General features: G+C 41.9%; 1 protein-coding gene across 4 annotated transcripts; it reads left to right on the top strand.

The window, feature by feature from the left end:
• The first annotated feature begins 1,398 nt into the window (after window positions 1-1,398).
• Window positions 1,399-21,384, top strand: LOC146312937 (uncharacterized). Of its 4 annotated transcripts, none has more exons than XM_084739443.1 (7): window positions 1,399-1,969; window positions 8,440-9,217; window positions 10,808-10,996; window positions 12,506-12,584; window positions 13,623-13,685; window positions 16,439-16,603; window positions 20,168-21,384. In XM_084739443.1, exons 1-7 carry the CDS (start codon window positions 1,888-1,890, stop codon window positions 20,804-20,806), a joined length of 1,995 nt encoding a protein of 664 aa, XP_084595569.1. In that variant the 5' UTR covers window positions 1,399-1,887; the 3' UTR covers window positions 20,807-21,384. The 4 variants fall into 4 exon arrangements, with proteins under 4 accessions (XP_084595569.1, XP_084595571.1, XP_084595570.1 ...); XM_084739445.1 differs by having other exon boundaries at window positions 1,400-1,969; window positions 12,506-12,668; XM_084739444.1 differs by lacking the exon at window positions 13,623-13,685 and having other exon boundaries at window positions 1,401-1,969.
• Window positions 21,385-21,658: the final 274 nt, after the last annotated feature.

Consider the following 21,658-nt stretch of genomic DNA (forward strand, 5'->3'; position numbering starts at 1 on the left):
GGATAATGAGTCACCATGAAACAACAGCTAACATTAACATTCAATTACTTCCTAGCTAACAGTAACTTTTGATAGTGTTACATTGCACGATAGACAAGGCATAAATTAATTATGAAATCTCAACACACATCACAGTCATTGTCTTTTCAGTTGCTGATCAATCATGAGGCAGTGAAATGATAACAATTTATCACATTCTCTACATTTGTCGAGAGGCAAAATATCACACATATGGTGTTTGTCAGTTTAAAAAATAATTTTGCATGTCAGGAAAGTCGCAGTTCGTAGAAAAACTGTTGACTGTGAAGATTCGTAATTACAAACACTAAACACCCAGAAGTGGTGTAAGTGACAGCACGACTTTCTTCCTCCAAAAGCTAACGTTAGCCACTGAAGCTACAGTGCCTGTGTGTTTTTGTACTGGGATGTAATCACAAGAGTAATATTTCTTGCTTGTTCTTTTGCTTCCTGACTGATAAAAATTATTTGTGTCGGAATTCAAAGAGGAACAAAAAATTATTTGTCTTTTGACTGATTGACTGATGTTCATTTTTTCTAGGTATGGTCCTAAGGGGCACACTCTCTACCCAGAACCATTTCCTCCTGAAGATCCCTTTTTTGAAGAATGGATCAGGGTCAAGGGTTCTTTATAAAACTGAAGGTTCCATTACAAACCCCTTTGAAAGAAGAAAGAATTTTTCAAGAATTGTTGAAATCCTTGACAAACTCTTTCATCAAAGAATTGTCAAGGGCTGTTTGTACCATAATATAAAATGGTTCTCAGGAGACCCCTTGGACTGGTTCTAGGTAAAACCTTTGGTATATAAATAGGTTCTCTGTAGAGCACCTTCAATTTGTGGTAGATAAAACCCTTCAAATATAAAAAGGTTCTCGGTAGAATGCACTGGGTGGGTTCATGTTGGCACAGTCAGAAGGTGGAAAGGTTCTCGACAGAACCTCCAGAGGGGTTTCTGGGTGGAACCTTGCACAGATGGTTCTAGCTATAACCTTTTATACTGGGTTTTAGGTAGACCTCTCTGAAAGGACCCCAAAGGGAAAAGGGTTTGTAAGGAACCAAAGGGTTCTCCGATGGGCACAAGCCGAAGAACCATTAATGGTTCTAGTTAGCACCTTTATTTCTGAAAGTGTGGTTTTATTCTATAATATAATATGTTTTCACTATTTATAGGTTATTTTAGAGAGAAGGTCCATAGATATATCGCGTATTGTGGCATAACCTATAAATATCAAGACAGACTATTATTTATAAGCCATTATTGCCCAGCCCTAACCCAGAGAGACTTGATGTGAACACACATTAGCTGTGGTGTAAAATGGAGCATATTGACTTCCAGTGACAACAGACGCTGCTTAAATCCCCCACTCAACCCCGTTCTACAACAGCAGACTGAGGCTGGACACTGACGAGCATTTCCTCGGGTGTGTGTCCGTGTGTGTGTGTGTATGTGCTGGCACTTTGACACCCAAACGCACGGTGCGCGCACGCCGTGCCTCGTCTTTCTGCGCCGCGCCGCGCTTTCGCCGCTCATCAGTAGCCAAAGGAAAAAAGGCTTAACGGAGCGCAGGCAGGCAGAGACGGACTCACCGGCTCATTAACATCTCTTCTGCAGACCCTCCGCGGTGTGGAAGAGAGGACACCCGCTCGGTACAATGGGACCGAACCCACGCCGTTAAAACGGTTCACACACACGCACGGCAGCTGTGAGGGAGGGTAACGGCGACATGGCGAAAACCGGCAAGATCTGAACTTTGGAGGATCGGCTGTGAGGATTATAGTAGACTACGGACAGCCCCACGATCTGACCGGTGCACCGAGGATCACAGCTTGAACCAATCAGTGTGTCAAAGGGAATAGTGTACTACGCTATGGCGTGCGGAGACAGTCGTTTGGGGACCTGGCAGGTGCTGCTGACCATCTCAATGGTCATCATCCCCATGTCTGCTCACGGTAAGTCCACCGGAGTCCCACCCTGTGCCTGTGTGCGTGTGTGTATGTGCGTGTGTTTGAGCGTGAATTAAATCACACCTGCATTGACAGGAAATGGAAAATGACAAATACAATTGTTCATGTATGCGGCATGTGAACGCAGCTGTCATTTATAATGTGGGCATTAATGGTTGATAATCTATTTATTGTCAGCGCTGAAATTCTTCAAGACTATTGATAGTAACCTGCTGGGTATCGATTGGCCAGTTTTCAACACTGAGTTGTATAGACATTGATCATTTAAAGGCATTGATAAGACATTGCATTTTGCATTAGTATAGTGCTCATTTTAAACAAAATTGCATGCAACAGACTGACAATCAGTCACTATGCTGTGTCGACAGATGCAGTTGTATGATCGAATATTTTCTCCCGCTGAGATCTGCTGTATTGGTCATTAATGACACTTGAACCATTGGCTGTGGTCTTGCAGCCGATCTCATATCTATTCAGAGTGTAAAAGAAAAAAAAACCTCTACCTTCTGTAACTACTTAGTACAGAGGTAACTGACTTGCTCTAAATGTTATAAGCCCTGTACATCTGTATGAAGAAAAGAGGTGTAGGGCTGGGCAATATATTGATATTATACCGATATCATGATATGAGACTAGATATAATGGTAAGTGTTGTATTTCCTGGTTTTAAAGGCTACATTACAGCAAAAATATGTCATTTTCTTAACTTACCAGACTCTTAGCTGTCTATTATTTGCCTTTTCCCATTTACCACATTATGATTATTGTTAAACAATCTTAGTGTGTTAATGTTTTGCAAATGCACTAGCAGTCATCCCTACAATATTGTCACAATATAGAGATATTTGGTAAAAAATATTGTGATATTTGATTTTGTCCATATCGCCCAGTCCTACTTTATATATTGTTTGGGGGTTTAATCTAGAGCAATGTATCATATTCTATATTTAAATATCACCATTTGAGAATTTACAAATAATCTACATCGTGTATATCAATTTTTTTTTTTATTGCCCAGAGATGTTATAACCCTAGTATTATACATCTTTGTAAAGACCAAAGATGATCAGACAGAGACATTTGACAGTTCTGTGCTGCAGCTGCGACTCCGCCGCGGCGGTGCGTGGCTCAGACAAAGGCGGGATTAGGTGCACCGTGGCCAGGCTACAGCAGGCCTATTCACTGCGCTTAATGGACTGAATTCCTCCAGACATCCAGGGGGAAGCCCGAGACAACCGGGGCCGCTGCACCACTCCCCCATTTCGGCTTCTCTTTTACTGACCATCCCTTGAGACACGGAGACAGGCAGTGTGGGAACGAGGATCTGACAGCCTCTGCTCTCCCTGTCTGTCTGTAAAAATATCTCGCACATGTAGAAATGAGTGCTGCTGCCGCCGCCGCTGCTGCCCAGCAACAGGGTGGCTCGTGCACGCAGAGGGTCGCCGGGGTTCACGTGGGCACGCGCTGCCCCCCCCCCCCCCCCCCCCCCCTCCTTTCCCGCCGCATCTCGCGCCCTCGATGTGTAACCAGGCGTTAACACTGTGACATATTGACCGGTAAATAGGCCTACACGCATGGCGCCCTGTCTCTCACTCTTGAAACCCCAGGCAGCACGTGGCTATCGATATGTGATTCATTAGGATCAAGAGATGTATACATAAATCTTCATTCATCTCATTGGCAGTCTGGTGGGCAGAACATGAGTGTGAGAAGATGTATTTTTTCTCTTCATGACCAAGCATTTAAAAAGGAAAACCACAACACAGACGACAGTGGAAATAGGGGAGACTTGGGGCAATTGTAACACTTTTTGTGTTTGCATTTTCCTTCCTAACTCACATTTTGTTGTGTTGTAATTGTGAGGACGATTTACCTCTGTAATGTTTGTAATTAGAATAGATACGAGAAATTGTACAATAATGTATGCATGTGTGCACATGTCCTTAATGCCACCCCTGCATAACTCTGTGCCCCACTTGGGCCATGAGTGCTGTAGTATCTAATAAGGTTATTTTATTCCTAATTTTGTGCGAGATAGGCAGCTATACTAATAAAACTAAACAAACTAATTAACTATATTTTAATGATTGAAAACTGAGTTAAAAGTAATTTTTCATTCAAATTTAGTAAGATATGTCATAACATATAACTATGTCAACACAGACAAACAGGATGCAATACTGGGCAATAGTTACACAGTGTTACAATCAGCACGATGTAACAACTGGCCAATAAATTCTCATTTGCTAGCTAGCAACACCAATAGTAACATAGTTTGTTTATGTTAATTTTCAACCAATAACCAGAGATAAAATTGATGATGAAAAATTTCAATTGGCAGTCGTCTAAACCTTAGACAGAAGAAGAAAAGTACAGTACATAAAAAAAAAATAACTTTAATGTTTCAAAAGATTTTTTTTTGTTGAAAACTTCTGTCAAGATGCTTGTTTTCCACAGGCACAGGGAAAATTTTGCTGAGCGTGTGTAGAGTACTCTAGCTTGTATCTGACTGTAGTAACTGAGTGTGTTACAATTACCACCGGTCTATAGCCTTAATATTCCTTTAATATTCCATAAAAGCATGTGGTCAATCTGTAGGACTCACTAAACTATGATTACTTAATTTTTCAGGGAGGCAGACCTAAACACATGCTGAAACTCATGCACAGAATTTTGCTTTCATAACAGGTCATAAATGATCATAGCTGCAACTTCTTTTCACCATTGATTATTTTGTCAATTATTTTCTAGATCATGTATTATTTTGCCTATGAGATTTCATATAATAGGTGATAGGTGATAATAATTTCCTGAAGTCTTGATTGCCAAGTCAACTACTTCTTTTACACAGCCCCAAAATCACACAGACAAATTTGATTCCCAGACTGTTCATTTCAGCTCTCTATAAAACCTATATATAAATGATTCCATGCATGAGCACAAACGTAACAACACAGCTTGGCCTTGATAGCCATGTAAAGCAATATGGATCAAATCCAGACTCTTGGGCGCGCTGTCATGTGAGCGTGCATGTGTTTGTGTGTGTCCACTGTCTGAGTGGATGCACACTGTGAGGTCCATCTGCCCTGTAGCCCCAGAAAGCTCATGATATGTCAACATGGATCAGATCATCAGCATCTCCCTGACTCCCTCTTATTCACAGAGAGGGTATTCAACGGGAGGAGGAAGAGTACTATTTATAGTTTAGAAAAAACTAAAATGCACACAGGTTAATGGGTGGATGTTGCAGGTCTGTGTGTTAAGTTGTTGTAGTAAAAGTCTTTCTCCTTTACTTGTTCAAGTGCCAATGAAGGGGATTATGTGTGTGATTATGGGTAGTTACTGGAGGTGCACAGAAATGTCATTATTTGTATCTGTATCTATCTATTCATTTTTTTTTATTATTGCAAATAACAAATAAATGTAAATGTAAAATTGTAAAGTAGTCAGGTAAGACTCTTCTCCCCAACTAATTGTTTAATCAATCATTAGGGGACAGCCCTAGAAATATCTTTCAGTTGACATGAATAGTCTTGGTGCACTAAATTAATGACTGATCAGTGATCAACCTTTTTCTTAAACTATGACAAGGTAATCATGGAGCTGACTTTTTTTTCTGAATAATAATGAGCGACTTAAAGTGCAAGAAATATCATTTTCTATTGCACTATCTGTACTTTCCTGAATAATGTATCTAGATTCCAGTGCATCCCTATTAGGGGTGTGTATTGTTTAAAATATTCTGGTACCAGTGCCAATACCATTACCATTAAAGTGATACCAATAAGTACGTCATTTGATAACTTTTCTTTCATTTTGGTGTTATGTGCTGTGAGCAAAACTATAGAAATAGACTGTTTCTTGATCTGGGTGCTGCTAGGAATCTGCACTATAGCCAATCCCAGTGACCTCAGGTAGAAGTTGTTACCATGGTGAAATGCTCAGCGCGATGAGTGAGGTGACAAGTTGAGCAGCAGTTAAAGGCACAAATCACACCATTTCTAAAATGGAAATCAAATTGCTAAGCAGGGGCTCGTGCTTTCAATTTGCCTGTCTTGCTCTTGTAATCTCTTCATGTTCCCTTTCGATCTTGTAATCGCTATAAGACCGCCAGCTGCTAACAGGATGCTGCATCTAAGTCTCGACAGGGAACAAATTGGCAGATTGAACCTTTAAATGAAATTTGAATCAGCTGTAATCAGTTTACACATGGCGGGGCATGTCTATCTCTTTCAGAAACTGTGAAGCGTTTGGAGTTCATTCTGCCTCAGTTTTCCCAGAGATGGAGTTGGCATATCAACACTTACTGACTGGCTGGCTGATTGATTGAAAAACAAGAGGCAGAGAGAGCGAACACTGGATTCTCTGTTTCCACTGCAACTCCCTCGCTCCACTCCTCCTTTCAACATGGCACCTCTTTACATCTCACCATGGCAACTGCAGTGTGTGTGTGTGTCTGTGTGTGTGAGGTGAATCTCATGGTTTCTCAGCCACCACCAGTCTTCGTGACTCGAGGCACGTTCAGATGGTTTTAGTATTAGCTCTGAATGAAGTGCCAGACACTGAAAGCAGTGATCTCATTGGACACGCTGATTTCAGGGTGGCAGGGGGAGAGAAGCCGGCCAGCCAAGTAGGCTATTTGGTTGAGTTTGGCCGTTTGTGCAGATGTATTGGGCCAATGGAAAAGTGTGAAGAAGTGGGCCCTTGAGATTCAGTCAACTGTGGGAATATTGCCTCCAGTGCAGGAAAAATATTCCTAAACTTGTGCAACAGCAGGGTCTTTCTTTCTTTCTTTCTTTCTTTCTTTCTTTCTTTCTTTCTTTCTTTCTTTCTTTCTTTCTTTCAAATTTATATTCAAAGGGGCCGATGCTGAGTTGTTAGTTACTGTTGGCATCTTCACATTTAGCATACAGACATGAGAATTAATCCTCTCATGGCCAAACCATTCCATCAAATGGAACACAAAATTCAGCCCAACCAGTTTGGTATTTTTGGAAATTTTGGAGTCTCCTCTCATATTTAAAAGAGTTCTGTGGGTTTGAATAATGTCTGGTTGTACAGAATGAGTTTGTAATGACTGGCCCATCAGTGGCCTGCTGCATGTTAATAGGTTTTAAGAGTTCCTGTCCTCTTGCTTGGTCTTTGTCTGTCTCCCTCCCTCTGTGACCGTGTGTGTGTGTGTGCGTCTCTCTCTGCAGATTGCCAAGTACAGGAGAAGTGCTTGACCAGTCAGCCTCTATCCTATACCTCTAAATCCTAATCTAATCCTCAGTCTCAGTCAACAGAGCACATTAGTCAATCACTCAATGTGCCTAATCCCACATCGCTATGGTCTGATTACACGGCAGTCTTCAGCTCTTGTTCCGATTTCTTTGACAATTAATCACTTAAACACTCTTAAACATGAACTACAGCGAGGGGGTGCTTAACCAAACTTTTCCACCAATCAGCTGTCTCGTGAAAACACATCACGAGTCACATTTTTAACAAACTGAATGTTTTTAATCTATTACTTTTGTCAAATTCAGCTGCATTTATGGAGAAGGATATGATGACATAACAGTGTTCTCCTAGAAAACTAGCCTGGTACAGCCTTAAGGCATCTCTGCAGAATACTGTAGGGATCCCTTTAAATTATTAATGTCTCATCCTCGGGCCACAGTCTTTATCAAAGAAAACAGAGTCGGGTGCTTGGGATTAGATCCAATCTTACAAAAAAATATAATGTGTGTGTGTGTGTGTATACAAGCCTTTGTTTATCATTCTGTCGTCTACATTTAGACAAGATCACTTGATATAACTGACAAAACTCCCACAGTGCTCTGGCACTGTTGCAGTGTTGACAGTTCTATTAAAGGAATCAATTGATTTACACATAAAAGTCAGTTAGCCATTCATGTTGACTAGTACTCAGCCTGTGAAAACAGCTGTACGATGTTTTCAGTGGAGCAGCTTTATGAACCCTGGTCATGTCAGAACCCTTATGATGTCTTTAGGGTTATCTCTCGCCTCAGGCTTGACTCCACTTTTTCAATGGAAAGCCCATGTTATACCCTAGTTCAACATTTCTTGCCAAGAGTTAGCTGAAAAGATTTATAATACTGCCTGTTTAACATGTAGTTGCAACCAGTTCCAACAGATAAAAGTTGGACAGTACTGTTGTAAGACACAAAAGATAGGAGTTCTAATGTACAGCTTTCACTACTTTTGATGTGCAGAGCAGCCGTCTTGGATTATGTGGTCGGGGTTGGTGAGGTTCCTCTGGCTTTCTAAGTCAGAAATCTAACTTTAGGAGGTGTTCCAGTTGAAATCTTCTACTGGGAACTCAGAAATTCTGACTTCCCATTTCAAATGAAACACACCATTCTTTGCCCATTCTTTGTTTAATCACTCAACTTTATGGAAGTACAACACTAAATTGCCTCTGTAATGCTTTTCTTGTGTCTGACTGACAGGGAGGCATTCACTGGCCAGGCGCCATCATCACCACAACCAATCATCTATCAACAAGGAGGCCTTGAACACCAGGATGGTGCTCAGTGATGACTCGGCAGAGAGGGAGCACCTGATCGGAGCAGGGCTCGGGCTTGGGGCTAAACTCCCGCTTAGCTCCACCAAACATCACCATTCTCATAAACACGCCCACCTAGATTTTGTAGAAGAGGACCCACCTGTGGGAGAAGAGCTCACTGCTGGAGGGGCGGGTCCAGACCAGCCTGGGAACCCCTTATCTGATGATGTCATCACCGTGGAGTTTCACAGCCCTGCCCCGGATATTATGCCCTCTGAAATTGCTCTAGATTGGGCCAAAGCCCCAAAACCCCAGAAGCAAAAAGGGGGGGACCCTACTGCATGGACGCTTTCAGACTTTTATGACTACCTGTCCCCTGATGATGACCTTTCTGCATTAGATGCGACCCCGGAGTTTGAGCCCAGCCCTTCGCCCCCGGCCGACATGGAAGATGAGAATCCGCTCCTGGCTGGTTCTCCTGCTGCCCCTGACAACATGAGGCCGAAAGTGGATAGCGGACCCTCCTTATCAGCTCCTCCCATGCCAGGGCTGGATAAGGGTGATGGGTTAGGCTTAGGTGGTGCCATGGGGACTGACGGCTGCAGGTTGGGCTTTGTGCGCTCTGGACCTGGGGTTTGTGTGTCTCAGTGTGACATTGAACCCAATTTCTGCTTCAATGGAGGAGTGTGCACCGTGGTGGCAGGAATGGGAGTCTTCTGCAGGTGAGAAAAAGACAAACACTATCCTCTGCTTGCACAGTGTGTGAGGTATATTCATTTTATGAGCTGCACTTCTGTTTACTTCCTGTCAGTGTTGCCTTTGCCTATAAATGTAGTGATTTCACAGTTGGATACTGTTAATAGTATTTATTGTTTGTTTTCTTATATAGTGTTTTTGAGCAATTTGATAATCACCTCAGTGTCTTGGATAACCATTAGCAAGTTTAGCTAACTAGCTAGCATTGTCATTCTCATTCAAATGCAACAGAAACAAAATCAAACTAACTAAAAACATCTGGCCTTGTCTTTCCACTGCTTCAGCAATCACTAACTCTGGTTTGGTTGAAACATTCTGGCTGTACCATGTATGCCATTTCTCCCCACTGCTTCTCCGATGAAAAATTACAGTCTGTAGCGTAACATAATGTTCTCATAGCGTTGACAGGAAATAAACAGACGTGCAGCTTCTAACATGGTTATATGTCACACTACATTGTGCAAGTAGATCATTTTACAGATAAACTGCACTGGCAGGTTTGTTGTCTTTGGCTTAATTGTAAGGCAGACTACAGTCTTCATATTTTCATCATATTTAATCATGTTTAGTAGCATTTAGAAGCAGGCAATAACTTTTTAGAGTAAAACTGGTACAAATGCATATGTGCAGTATATGAATGGCAGCAGGAAGGTTTGGGGTTTGCCAGGCCCTTTTCCCCTTTTTAATTTGTCTAGTTGGGGTGATTTCCAATATGTTCCCTCTCCAATACAAAAGAAAAGATTTAGGACACTTCAGACACGCACATAGATAGAAGGTTGGCTTAATGTGTCATGAGGATTCGTCAAGATCACAGCAGGGTCGCCAAAGGATTAGCTCAGTTTTGGGGGCAGGGGTAAAGAGTGTATGTGTGTGCTCATTGGCTGGTGAAGACAGCTGATATAGACACACATAGAAAGTATAAGGAAGAGGACAATACAGTAAGGTCAGGGAGGGACACACATGAACACGCACACCCCTCATGCACAAATACAAACACATTCACAGACCGTACGCCTTGATAGCACCATCTGTCCCATCCAGCAGTCTCAGCGTAAGCTCGGAGGTAAACTGTTGCTCATCTCACCATACCTGCTGAGTAACAGCATACACACACACACGTACACCCACTCGCTCATGCCAGGGACACTTCAAACACACGTTCAAACACTCGCATGCAATTGCTCGGAGAAAGACAGGAATATGGAGAAGATACACACACAGATGCACGCACGTGTCCTGATCCTTTGATCTCATTAAAGGCTAGGCTGTAGGCCGAATCCGTGCTTTGCTGGACAGACCTCAGGACACCATGTCATCAGCTCTGAGTACCACTTTATACTCCTTACTCTGGCTTACATGATGTAGCTATAAATGTGGTAAATAGCTAGTGCGGCGGGTACACCCTTGTATTAAACCTCTTGGGTTTTTTAAACACCATGTCAGGAGAGAGGACCATTGTTAGCTGATGTCTAGCGCTATTTTTCTGATCACAAAAATGACAAGCTCAAAGTCTTACATTGATCAGTAAGGTCAATATTCTGTTGCTTTGCATCCAGGTGCAATGTGCAGGACTACATCTGGAACAAAGGAACGCGCTGTGATTGGGCGGTCACAGAGTTCCAGGTCATGTGTGTGGTGGTGGGAGTGGCCTCCCTGGTGCTCATCCTCCTCTTCATGATCATCGTATTCTTTGCCAAGAGGCTGCATCGCCTCAAGAATGAGAACAAGCGCCTTCGCAAACGCAGGTGTGTGTGTGTGTGTGTGTGTGACTGGGAGGTGAGGATGTAAAAATATGTGGTGTGAGTTACACTTCATGTGGTGGGTGCTGAGAGAGGCAGCTGTGACTATATCTGTGCCAATCTAATTCCTGTTAAGACTTTATAACCTAATGACTGCTAAAACTATTTGTACCCAGGTGACAACAGTCAACAGTCCAGTTTTTCAGCTATTTACACCCAGACCCATAGTTAAGCTTGAAAGAGCCACAAATATGAGTGATGGACGAATGGACTTCAATACAGGAGACCAGGGTTCCAGTCCAAACCATAATGTCTTATAAGTTTTGGACTTAGTCAACCTATAGATTTTCTTTTATGATTGATTTCAGTTTTTGTCATTATTACTTGGCAGATACACCTGAGGTGGAATAGCCAATGTGACTATTTACACCCAGGGTGGAATAGACAATGTGGCTATCTACACCCAGGTGTATATAGTCTAGCATGGCAGAGATGAGTACCCAGGTGCTCATAGCCAACTATGCTATTTGCACCCAGAGTGTAAATAGCCATACTGGCTGCACCTGCATGACAGAGATACACCATGATCTTTTCCTAAACCTAGCCAAGCCTAACCTTATAAGTAAGTAGCAAATAAATAGTAAATAAGTAGTTTTGTTGTGTAAACCTAGCCAAGTAGTTGTGTTGCCCAATTCTAACCAGACTGTGAATGAAAGCTGAAAATAATGATTTAAACATATAAGTAATAAGTCAACTAAGTCTAAAAATTAAAAGTTAACAGTGACTTCCAATTTTACATTAGACTGAAATGCCAGTCTCCCCCAGGAGAGACCAGTATCTAAGTCGCTAATCCACCATAACCTCTCATCTACAGACAATCTGTTGCTCTTTACAGCTAAACTAAGGCCATTGGGTCTGAGTAGCTAAATAGTTGGGATGTGCCAATTCTCAGTTGGGTGTTAGTATTTTCAGTTTTCCATTGCAGTTTGGTTAGGTGTCTGCAACTAAACTACTTGATTAAGTTTAGGTAATAATACTACTGTTTAGGTTTTGGAAAAGATTGTGGCTCGACTCTGCCATGTGGGTGTAAATAGTCACAAGGCTATTTCCACAAATAGCATACTGATTCCTGGGTGTTAATAGCATCTGCCATTTTAAATCATATGTTAAATGAAGCGTAGGAACAGCAAGACAGAATGGAGTTAAATGGAGGAAGACAAGCAGTGAACAGTGAGAAAAATCCATCTAATCAAATCAGATTTGTCAGTGTAGTCTTTAGTTTGATCTAATTCCCTTCAGAATCCGCTGAATTATTTACTTAGACTGTGATAATATATTTTTGTGTGTGATGTGTGTGTGTGTGTGTCTACCAGGTATTTTAACCCCAGTTTCACACTGTGCAGAACGATGTAGGAGAATGTGGACCCGGAGAGAAACAGATACAAAGAATGCTAAAAAAAGAAAGACTGCAAATATTTATCACACAAATCTCTCTCTCTCTTTGCCCTCCTGCAGTAAGTACCGCCCACAGAGCACCGAGCCACAGACGGACGGCCTCTCTGTTTCCACAACAGCCGACGGCTCGCAGCCAAATGTAAGGAAACTGTGTGACACCCCTCCGCCTGCTCCCCAAGCTCACACTCACAACCTGGCGTACTATGACAACATTATCTGTCAGGTACGCCCCAGTTCTCCTCATGTTTATTCTCCTTTTTCTCTCCTTCCATTCATCTTCTTTATTTAAGACTTTCCATGCCGCCATTTGCATCTAGGATTTCTTTCTGTCATAACCTCCATCTATTAACCTCTTTGTTCATAATGTCTTCTCCTATGTTTTCTCTCTGCCAGCTTGCATGGTGGTTTGATTTTTGTATCTTGCAGGGTCTGTCTCTTTCTGGTTCTGTGCATGACCACCTTTCAGTTCTGATCTACGAACTACCAACTTTAATACCAACTACTTATTTCATGATAGTTCATGACAGTTTGGATTATTTGATGAGGGGTTGTATGAGGTAGTTGTTGATAATCACTCTATTAACTACAGTAGATGGTGACCCCCAGTGTGGAGAAGCAGAGAGGGGCACCAGCATGGAAGCTATGCAATGTACTGCTGTAGACAGCATCAGCAATAAAAGATATTTTAATCACTTAAAAAAGGCCCACCAAAAAAAAAGTCAATTTTAGGCTCTGTGTACACTACATTTAGAATATTTTCACAGCTTTACTTTGCCGTTAGACAGCCTTTTCTGATGGAAAAGTGGTTTTCTATAAGCCAAGCAACACTTTCTCCAGTTTATTTGTTTGGAGGGAGCAATATTTGGCTTACATGGAGGTGGCTTCCCATCAGAAAAGGCAATCTGATGGTAAAGGAAAGCAGTGAAAACTCTCCAGAATGACTTCTCCAAACTGACTGACTGGCATCTACCGCAGCTTATGCACTATCGATAAATACCTCATACAGTCCCACTTCAAATACTCCCAACTATCCCTTTAAGCTTGTAGTGTTATGCACACGTTTACCTAACCTTGGTGCCCATTTATATCAGAAAACTCTCACTGGGATTTCCACCAACAGTTGTGAATGTACAGTATGTGTGTTTTTAATGATTTTTACACTCACCAATCCCCTCAGAGGCCATCAACAACCAGCTATACCTGGGAATATAAACCCAGAAACCCTTATAACCACTTCCAGGTAAGCAGAGCGGAAACGTCCACATTGCCTGCAGCAGTTTCCCTCCCTGCCTTTGCTTTGAACTTACCCACTGTGCAACCGCTAGACGCCAGATTTTGGCTCTCCTTTTTGCTGCAAACCTCACTTCCACAAACTGTTCCTGCATCTCAGTACCACGTGCGCTGTAGGTGAAATGATTAATCACCTCCTGCAAGGCTTCCTGCAACCAAAGGTGTTATGTAGTCGTCACTGTGTGAATAAATAGCAAGTTCCCAAATTTGCCGCCTCTCTTACCGGTGCCTCTGCAGTTTCCTGAAAAGCTCAATCAGGAAACTGAGCCTCCATTTTGTTTCAACTGCTGGCTTCGCTCCTGTGCCCATAAAGCTCAGACAGCCATTTTAGGGTCCCTGTGCAGCAGGTTTCCCCTTTATCTACCAAATTCTCTTCCAAAGGTTGTGCATGTGGTGCTTCTGTTTTCATTCCGTAGCAGCATGTGTGTGTGTCCCTGAATATGAATGTGTATGCATTGATTAATTTCTATCCATGTTTGTGTGTAGTGGGAGTTTGTGTTTGCAGGCAGATTTATGTGTGGCCCTGTTTGGTATTCATCAGTCATACTCGCCTACTGGGTTACTAAACCAACACAGTACATAAGGTTATTGATGCGTGGTCAATAAAAATGGAGATTGTTGTTTATAGAGGCAGCTGTAAACAGAGATTAACCATAATTAACCTTGGTCGAACTTTATTTTCCAGTACACTAATAAGTCATAATAAGCCATATTTTGTATCAAGTTAGACAAAAACTAGAAATATTTTCTTTATGAGACAATATTAGACCCTTTATTAGACCTTTATTAGACTTTAATAGAGGGTAATAAAGGAAACATTACAACAGAACTGTACTGTAAACTAAGGTATATTATTTTCCACAGTTAGACCCTAGACATTATTAGGAGGTAATTAGGGATATATTTCACCAGAACTGTCCCATACAAAAAGTCTCTGCATACACCAATAGCAAAATATTCCTTTACCTCTACAAGTTTGGACTTGGTAGATCTGGTTCATATATTGTTTTAATTGGGGAAATAGCAGATCTGTGATTTCACTTTAGTTTACAGTACAGTTGTAACGTGTCCCTAATTACCCTCTAATAAAGTCTAACAAGGGTCTAATACTGGCTGCTGACAAAAAACATATTATTTGTAGTTTTTGTCTACAAGTACGGCTGGTTATGCCTTATTAGTGCACTGTAAAATAAAGTGTGATCCTAACCTTTCTGACAGAACAAAGGCATATTGCTCCTATGACTTTAAGCTTTTTGAACTTGTTGTTTCTGGCGTCACCGGGTGTTTAGCCAGTTTTGTCCAGCATTAGCCAGAGTGACAGATCGATGGTGCCCTACTTCCTGCCTGCTGTGCCTCTGACCTTCATATGTCTGTGACAAGCCAATCAATCAATGGTTTGAACATTTACAAACCAACACATTCAGATATACACAGACACAATAGTTCTGCAGTTGTAGCAGCACAGCTCTCTCACTCATAATTGAATGCTTACTGTATTCAACACAGATGCACCCTGCGAACATGATGGATTGTCAGGATCATATATTCATTTTCACTCCATTACCCGTACTTGGCTGGGCTAAATCAAGTGAGCAAATTGTGACTTGCTTTTTTTAATATAAGCCGCTGCTCTTTAAGCTCTACTGGCATTTCCTGGCAGTGGTTATAGATGAGTATCTGTGACTTCCGGATGCTCTAAATGTCAGATCTGGAGGCTAAAAAGCCCCTGCAGACACATGGTCCGCAATGCAGGCTTTTAAATGTCAGAGGTCCAATTTTTTTTTTTTTTTTTTTTTTTTTTTAATGCAGAGGCATGATCGTAAGCATACATGTCCAGCATCAGGCCATACAGTGACCTGTGTCAGGTCAAGAAAAATCCTCTCTAAGGAGGTTTTTGCTTTGAACATTACTGAAGTGCATGTAATCTTCTTTTCAGTTTTTAGTTTACATTCACCTTTAACCTGTCAAAAGTGCCTGAAAATACAGCATGAGCAATGCTTTATGGTGTTAAATCATAAAATGACCATGATATGTCATTAGAGATTAAGGAAACATGTTATGTTAAAATACTGCTTTCTCAGACGACACTACAGCATGTTCTCCTTTGAAGTTTCCATTCCAGCCCAGAACATCTGTTTTTGTTTGCCTATTTCACTTAAATTACTCGTAATAAGTCATTAATAATTTTCAGATGGAATAGATATTTCTAAAGATTTAAATAATAACTAGATTTATTGAGTTTGGCTGGCAGTAAGGCAGGCAGTCACTGAACTCCAACTCCAGCGTGTGTATTTTCCGAGCAACCGTTTTTTGTTTTTGTGATAAAGGGTTAACTTTACATCAGCAGACAGTTGACGGTTATGAACAGCTGATCAACTTGGACTCGTCGTTGCTTGTCAGTGTCAAAGTATAATATTTCACTCGTCCTGTGTTTGTGTAACATCGATGTTCCTGCAGCCTGCAGGCAACCTGCCTGAGCCTCGAGTCTGTGGAGGAGTGGGCAGGAGGAGACAAGTCGCTATATGAAATTGGGGTTCAACCTCAGTATTTAGACTGCAGTACTCATTTTATACACTAGAGTGTGACATATTGCTCCTTTAAGGTTGCAGAACATGTCCTGTGTGTTCCACGTGTGTGTAAATCAATGTGTGTTGTATATGTAAGTGCCAGGAATGTATAAAAAGTCACACACTTTCCCTGCAGGATGAGCCTCAGAAGCAGGAGGACCCAGCAAAGTCCCCACAACCCAAGGAGGAGGGCTCAATGAACATCCTCAACTCTCACTCTCCCAAACACGAGAACAACCGTCCGACCTCTGTCATCCACGACCAAGGCCACACCCCTAACAACACAGAGGAAAACGCTGAGGTAAACATGCTCCAGAACAACCTGGTATAATGTCATCATCTGGCAAAGTGTGCTGCAAGAGAATCATATTTTACGCGCATACAAACAACAACAAATGGTTATGATAGGCTAACATTGTTTACAGCTTGAAAAGTGCACACTGTGTATTTTAAACACACCAATCTGGCCTGAAGTCAAAAGTAAGCACAACATGAATTTAAGGATACAACTTGAGAAGCACAATTGTCCTGTTTACAAGGCTGCCATGCCAACGCCGATCACATAGTGGCACCGCTGCCTCCTTCCTCTCCTCTATCTGCATCTTACGCTGGACTAAGATCTCTGGCTTGGACCAACTAATGACTGACTCTCCTCTCTACTGATGCCCTGCCTTGGTCTTTGGCCAATGAACTCTCGCTCCTTCATTGTCTCCTCTCCCGTTTCTCCCCAAACCCTCCCCTCACCTCTGCCTGCCCCGCCTTACTGTCTCTCTCTCTCTGCCCGCATGCATTGGTGTTATCAAAGAAAAGTGTCTGAAAACGTAATATTTGCAAAAGAAGTAAGTGGAAATCAAGTGAATCTGTATTTGCGAAATATTCATGTTTGACATTGCTAATAAGTGGATATGTCTAGATTACATGAGGTCAAAGTAACTGCTTGGAGTTGATATTTGAATCTATATACATATATTACACACGCTGTGTCTTGGTTTTCAATGTGATTTATAATACTTTAATGTACTTGAGGTTCTTTTGTACTTTTTTGGGTATACATGGAGGATTATAGTTCACAGTTGTTGGAATAAATCTTTTTAATTTTATCCAGCTTGTCCCTGTGTGTTGCTATGAGCTCTACTTTCCCTCCAGCCTCTCTCTTCTCTTTCTCTGCATGTCTGCTCATGATGAAGCTAACTAATGCCCAACTGCTCCCATGCTAATAATAACTGAATGCACGGCTGACCCTGCTTTTGTGCTACAGTAGGCTGCTCACAGATTACACCACACAAACAATGGCGGCCGTGTGCCCATTCAGCACCGCGGACAGCTCTCCAACATGAACAGAAGCGACCACAGCAGTAACTGTATTGTAAAATCTACACCTCTTCTGTCTTTAATGTTGAAATATCTGTTCTGGGCTCTTTGTTCGTATCCATTTTATCTGTACTTTTTGCAAATCACTATTTATTTTATTCCACAAATCCAACTTCTCCCTTAATCTTTACTTAAGCTCTTGCATTTTACATGTTTTCACACCGGCCATCTCACTAATGATCATATATTTATATTCTTTCATATTTATCTGTCATTTGTTGTCTTGTTTTATTTCTGTGTGTCTAATGCTGATCATTCATCTGTCCTGTATCCATGGATGGATTACTGAAAGGGCCTACTGGGCACAGGCCCAAGGAGGTTACTGCCTGGCGTGTTGGAAAGTCACAGTACGCAGTCAAAAGTAGAGACCAGATTTTTTTTCATCATGATTTTTTTATTACAATTTGTAGTTATGCTTTCAGAAAATATAATCTGTATGCAGGTTTCTTCCTGTAACATTTGTAGAGCCTTTTGTCTGTGGAGAGGTGTGTCAGTGATATATATGCTCCTGAACCTTAAAAGTTATGGTTAAAGTGACTTAAATCAATATTTTAACATTAACAATGAATCACATCTTTATTTCATTGCATTTTTCAGCTATTTTTTGGTCTTCCAGCCCCAGCTTTTCTGTCTTTTTTTTTTGCTCTCCCAGCTCTCATGGCATCAACTTTGACTGCAGCAGGAACCTGCTTTCAGCAAAAAAAGGCTCTAAAATACAAATAAAAAAGCAGCCATACGGATTAAACACATTACCGAACACTGCTGTTAGTTACTGTTAGCTCCTATTAGCGAACACTACAGGTGGAAAAGTGAAAGTTAGGTTATCATAAAGGTTATCCTAAAATTAGGAGAGTTAATTATGAAGTTAAGATGCTTGTGACATTTCTTATATTAAGCTAGGATTGTAATATTGACTTGGAACTCCCCTCTCCCCAAATCCTAACTCTAATCACTATGGTTACCAAACAATTCAAGTCAGGAAGTTTCTGTAACAGTAGAGCATTTAGCAGCTAGAGTTAGATATTATTATACTAAATATACTCCATGTCAGTGCTGTGTGGGTAAAAAAATCAGATTAGATGTCTGTGCCCAGGGGCCCATTGTCTCATAATTCATCCATGCCTGTATGTCTTTACATAACTTTTATCAGTGGTGGAATGTAACTAAGTACATCTACTCATGTACTGTACTAAAGTACAAATTGAAGATACTTGACCGAATGGCATTTAATGGCAACATTCTTAAATATTCATAAGGACTCCTCTATGACATGTCAAGGTATCATGACATGGTTATGACAGTGTAATGACACACCCCGTGTATGTTTCCAAATATTATACTGATGACTCCACTACATGTGTCTCACCCAAATTTTGTGATTTTGATTGTGAATGTTTGTGATAAAGTGAAGGATGAATTATTCCATTATTCCATTATTGGCTGAGAAATTCTCCTACTTCTTAAGTTAAATAAGCTCTTAACACTTGCACTAGCTGGAAATTACATCATCAGCAAGATTTTGAATTCAGGACTTGTAGTACTCACTTGTAGTGGAGTATTTTGTGGTATTTTCTACTACTACTCTACTTTTACTTAAAGGGATAGTTCAAACCATTCGAAGTGGTTTTGTATGAGGTCCTTATCCATGGCCAGTTTATTACCTACAGTAGATGGTGATGGCCACACCCCCTGTTTGGAGAAGGAGAGAGGAGTATTGGTGTAGGTAGCTAAGCAAAGTACTGCTGTGGATAGGGTCACCAACAAAACGTATTTTAGCCACTTAAAAAGGGTCCACCTGAAAAACTTAACTTGTTTTAGATGTTTCCCTGCTCCAACACACCTGATTCAAATACTCAACTTATTATCAAGCCTCTGCTGAAGCCTGATCATGACCTGATCATTTGACTCAGGTGTGTTGGAGCAGGGAAACATCTAAATCGTGTAGGGCAGAGGGGCCCAAGGACCAAGATTGGAAAGTGCTTAGCTAACAGATTGAGGCAGCGGTAGACCAGCAACTGGAGTATTTTGTGAGGTAAAATTACAGTATTTGCCTGTGGAGTTTGGTTGGTTGGATATTTGACTTATCTAATAGTGGTATCCTTTGAGAAAAGGCTGCCTGATAGCAAAGTGAAGCAGTGAAAATTTTCTGAATATAACATACACTTGACCTGATGTTAAGTTTTTCAGGTGGACCCTTTTTAAGTGGCTAAAATACGTTTTGTTGCTGACCCTGTCTACAGCAGAACATTGCTTAGTTTCTGTGCAGGTACTCCTCTCTGCTTCTCCAAGCTGAGAGCATGCTGTCCAACATCCACTGTAGCTAATTCACTCACTATTGATGAGTACCTCACATGACCCCCCCTTTAAATAATCCAAACTATCCATTTAAGTAAACAATCTGAATATTGCCTCCACCACTTATTTCATCATTTTTGCCTCTGTGAATGTCCCTACATTGTTACATCCTTCTCTACTTACCATATTTCCACATCAGGATGGAGTCACTATTGGCCTGGAAGTACTCCTCCCCAAAGAGGCCAAGCTCCATGCAGAGACCAGCCCGCCCCTTCAGTATGACGTCTTCCTCTACAAGGTTGCCAACAATGGAGACCCCATCACTCCTGCCCAAGCCCATCCCATTCACAGCACCATTTCTTACTCCTCCTCTCATCCCATACCCAAATCACCCAAATCGCCCAAAACACCCAAGACACCCAAGACGCCCAAGTCGCCCAAGGTGCCTAAGTCACCCAAACACGCCAAGGAGCACACGCCCAGCCACCGTGAACCCTTGTCCGGGAGGCAGTTCTCGCCTGGCTGCCACTCCTCACCTGGCCGCCACCCATCACCCAGTCGCCACTCTGCACCTGGGTGCTACTCTTCCCCCTCCTGCCATCCACCCTCCCACCACTCTCCCTCCCACTACAAATGCATGCCCTCCTCCGCCTCCACCCCGCCTCAGTTACGCCGCCCCAGAGGTCGGTTGCAAGAGTGCTCGGGAACTGGGAGAGAGTACCACAGTGGACACATGCGTCCATCCCCCTCCTCCCCTCACCTCACCCAGCCGCCTCCGTCACCATCCAGGATGAAGTGCAGCCCGGTCAGCACCCGATCCCTGCCACCGCTCTCCTGACCGGGCCTCCACCCACCAAGCCAGACTGGCATCCACACATTCAAACGCACAAACATCTGTCATAATCTAATGTATCAAGGCTCTAACTCTTTTATTAGCAATTTATAGATCATTTATCCATCCATCTATCATCTATCTCTGCGCCCTGCCTCCCCACATTTATTCCCAGAGGACGAGCACACCACCTGGCTGAGTTCATGGAGCCATAAAAACAAGAACTGGGACGGCTCTACAAACCGCACTCTCGCAAACCCAGACATGGATGCACAAAAATGCACACATAAAACACTGCATAGTCACCTCGGTGTAAATAACAACCTCTCAAAGCTCAGGTTACTGCTCACACAAGCACAAAATGACCCACTACATGTGAACATGCTCTCCTAGCATGGTGCCAACGTCAGCGTCTGCTGAGGACGTAGCTCATAAAGGTTTCATAGAGGTTTATTACAGTAGCCTTAGTGATATCAATGGTTTATATAAATCTTTTTTGCTATTCAGTGTGTAAGATGATTTCATGTTTTCACAGGCTTTTTGGTATGTTTTTCATGTTTCTAATCCTCAATAAATAGATGATACAACAAAGTGTGCAGTATTGTGTTCTAAAGATGGACAGAGCCAATATGAACAAAGCAAACAAAAACAGCAAGGCCAAGAAAAGAGTCAGAGGGTTTTCCTTTAGTGTTGCCAGGATGCATGTAAAAACTAAAAATATAATGGGCTCTACCGCCCCCTTGTGGACACAGCTCCTGGTACATTTCAGGTTTAATACCAGCAGTGCATTGATAAATAAATCAGTAAGTCCCTGGTAGTGCAGACGTCATACAACATACTGTAACAGAAACTCTTTCA

This window comes from Lutjanus erythropterus, chromosome 16 (genome assembly GCF_056507025.1).
Source record: "Lutjanus erythropterus isolate fLutEry1 chromosome 16, fLutEry1.hap2, whole genome shotgun sequence".
In the NCBI taxonomy this organism is placed as follows: Eukaryota; Metazoa; Chordata; class Actinopteri; order Lutjaniformes; family Lutjanidae; genus Lutjanus; species Lutjanus erythropterus.

Coding starts and splice junctions, on each gene's coding strand:
- LOC146312937 (XM_084739445.1), top strand. CDS start 1,888: ATGGCGTGCGGAGACAGTCGTTTGGGGACCTGGCAGGTGCTGCTGACC. Junction 10,997..12,505: donor AAGCGCCTTCGCAAACGCAG/GTGTGTGTGTGT, acceptor GCCCTCCTGCAG/TAAGTACCGCCCACAGAGCA. Junction 12,669..13,622: donor ATGACAACATTATCTGTCAG/GTACGCCCCAGT, acceptor CAATCCCCTCAG/AGGCCATCAACAACCAGCTA.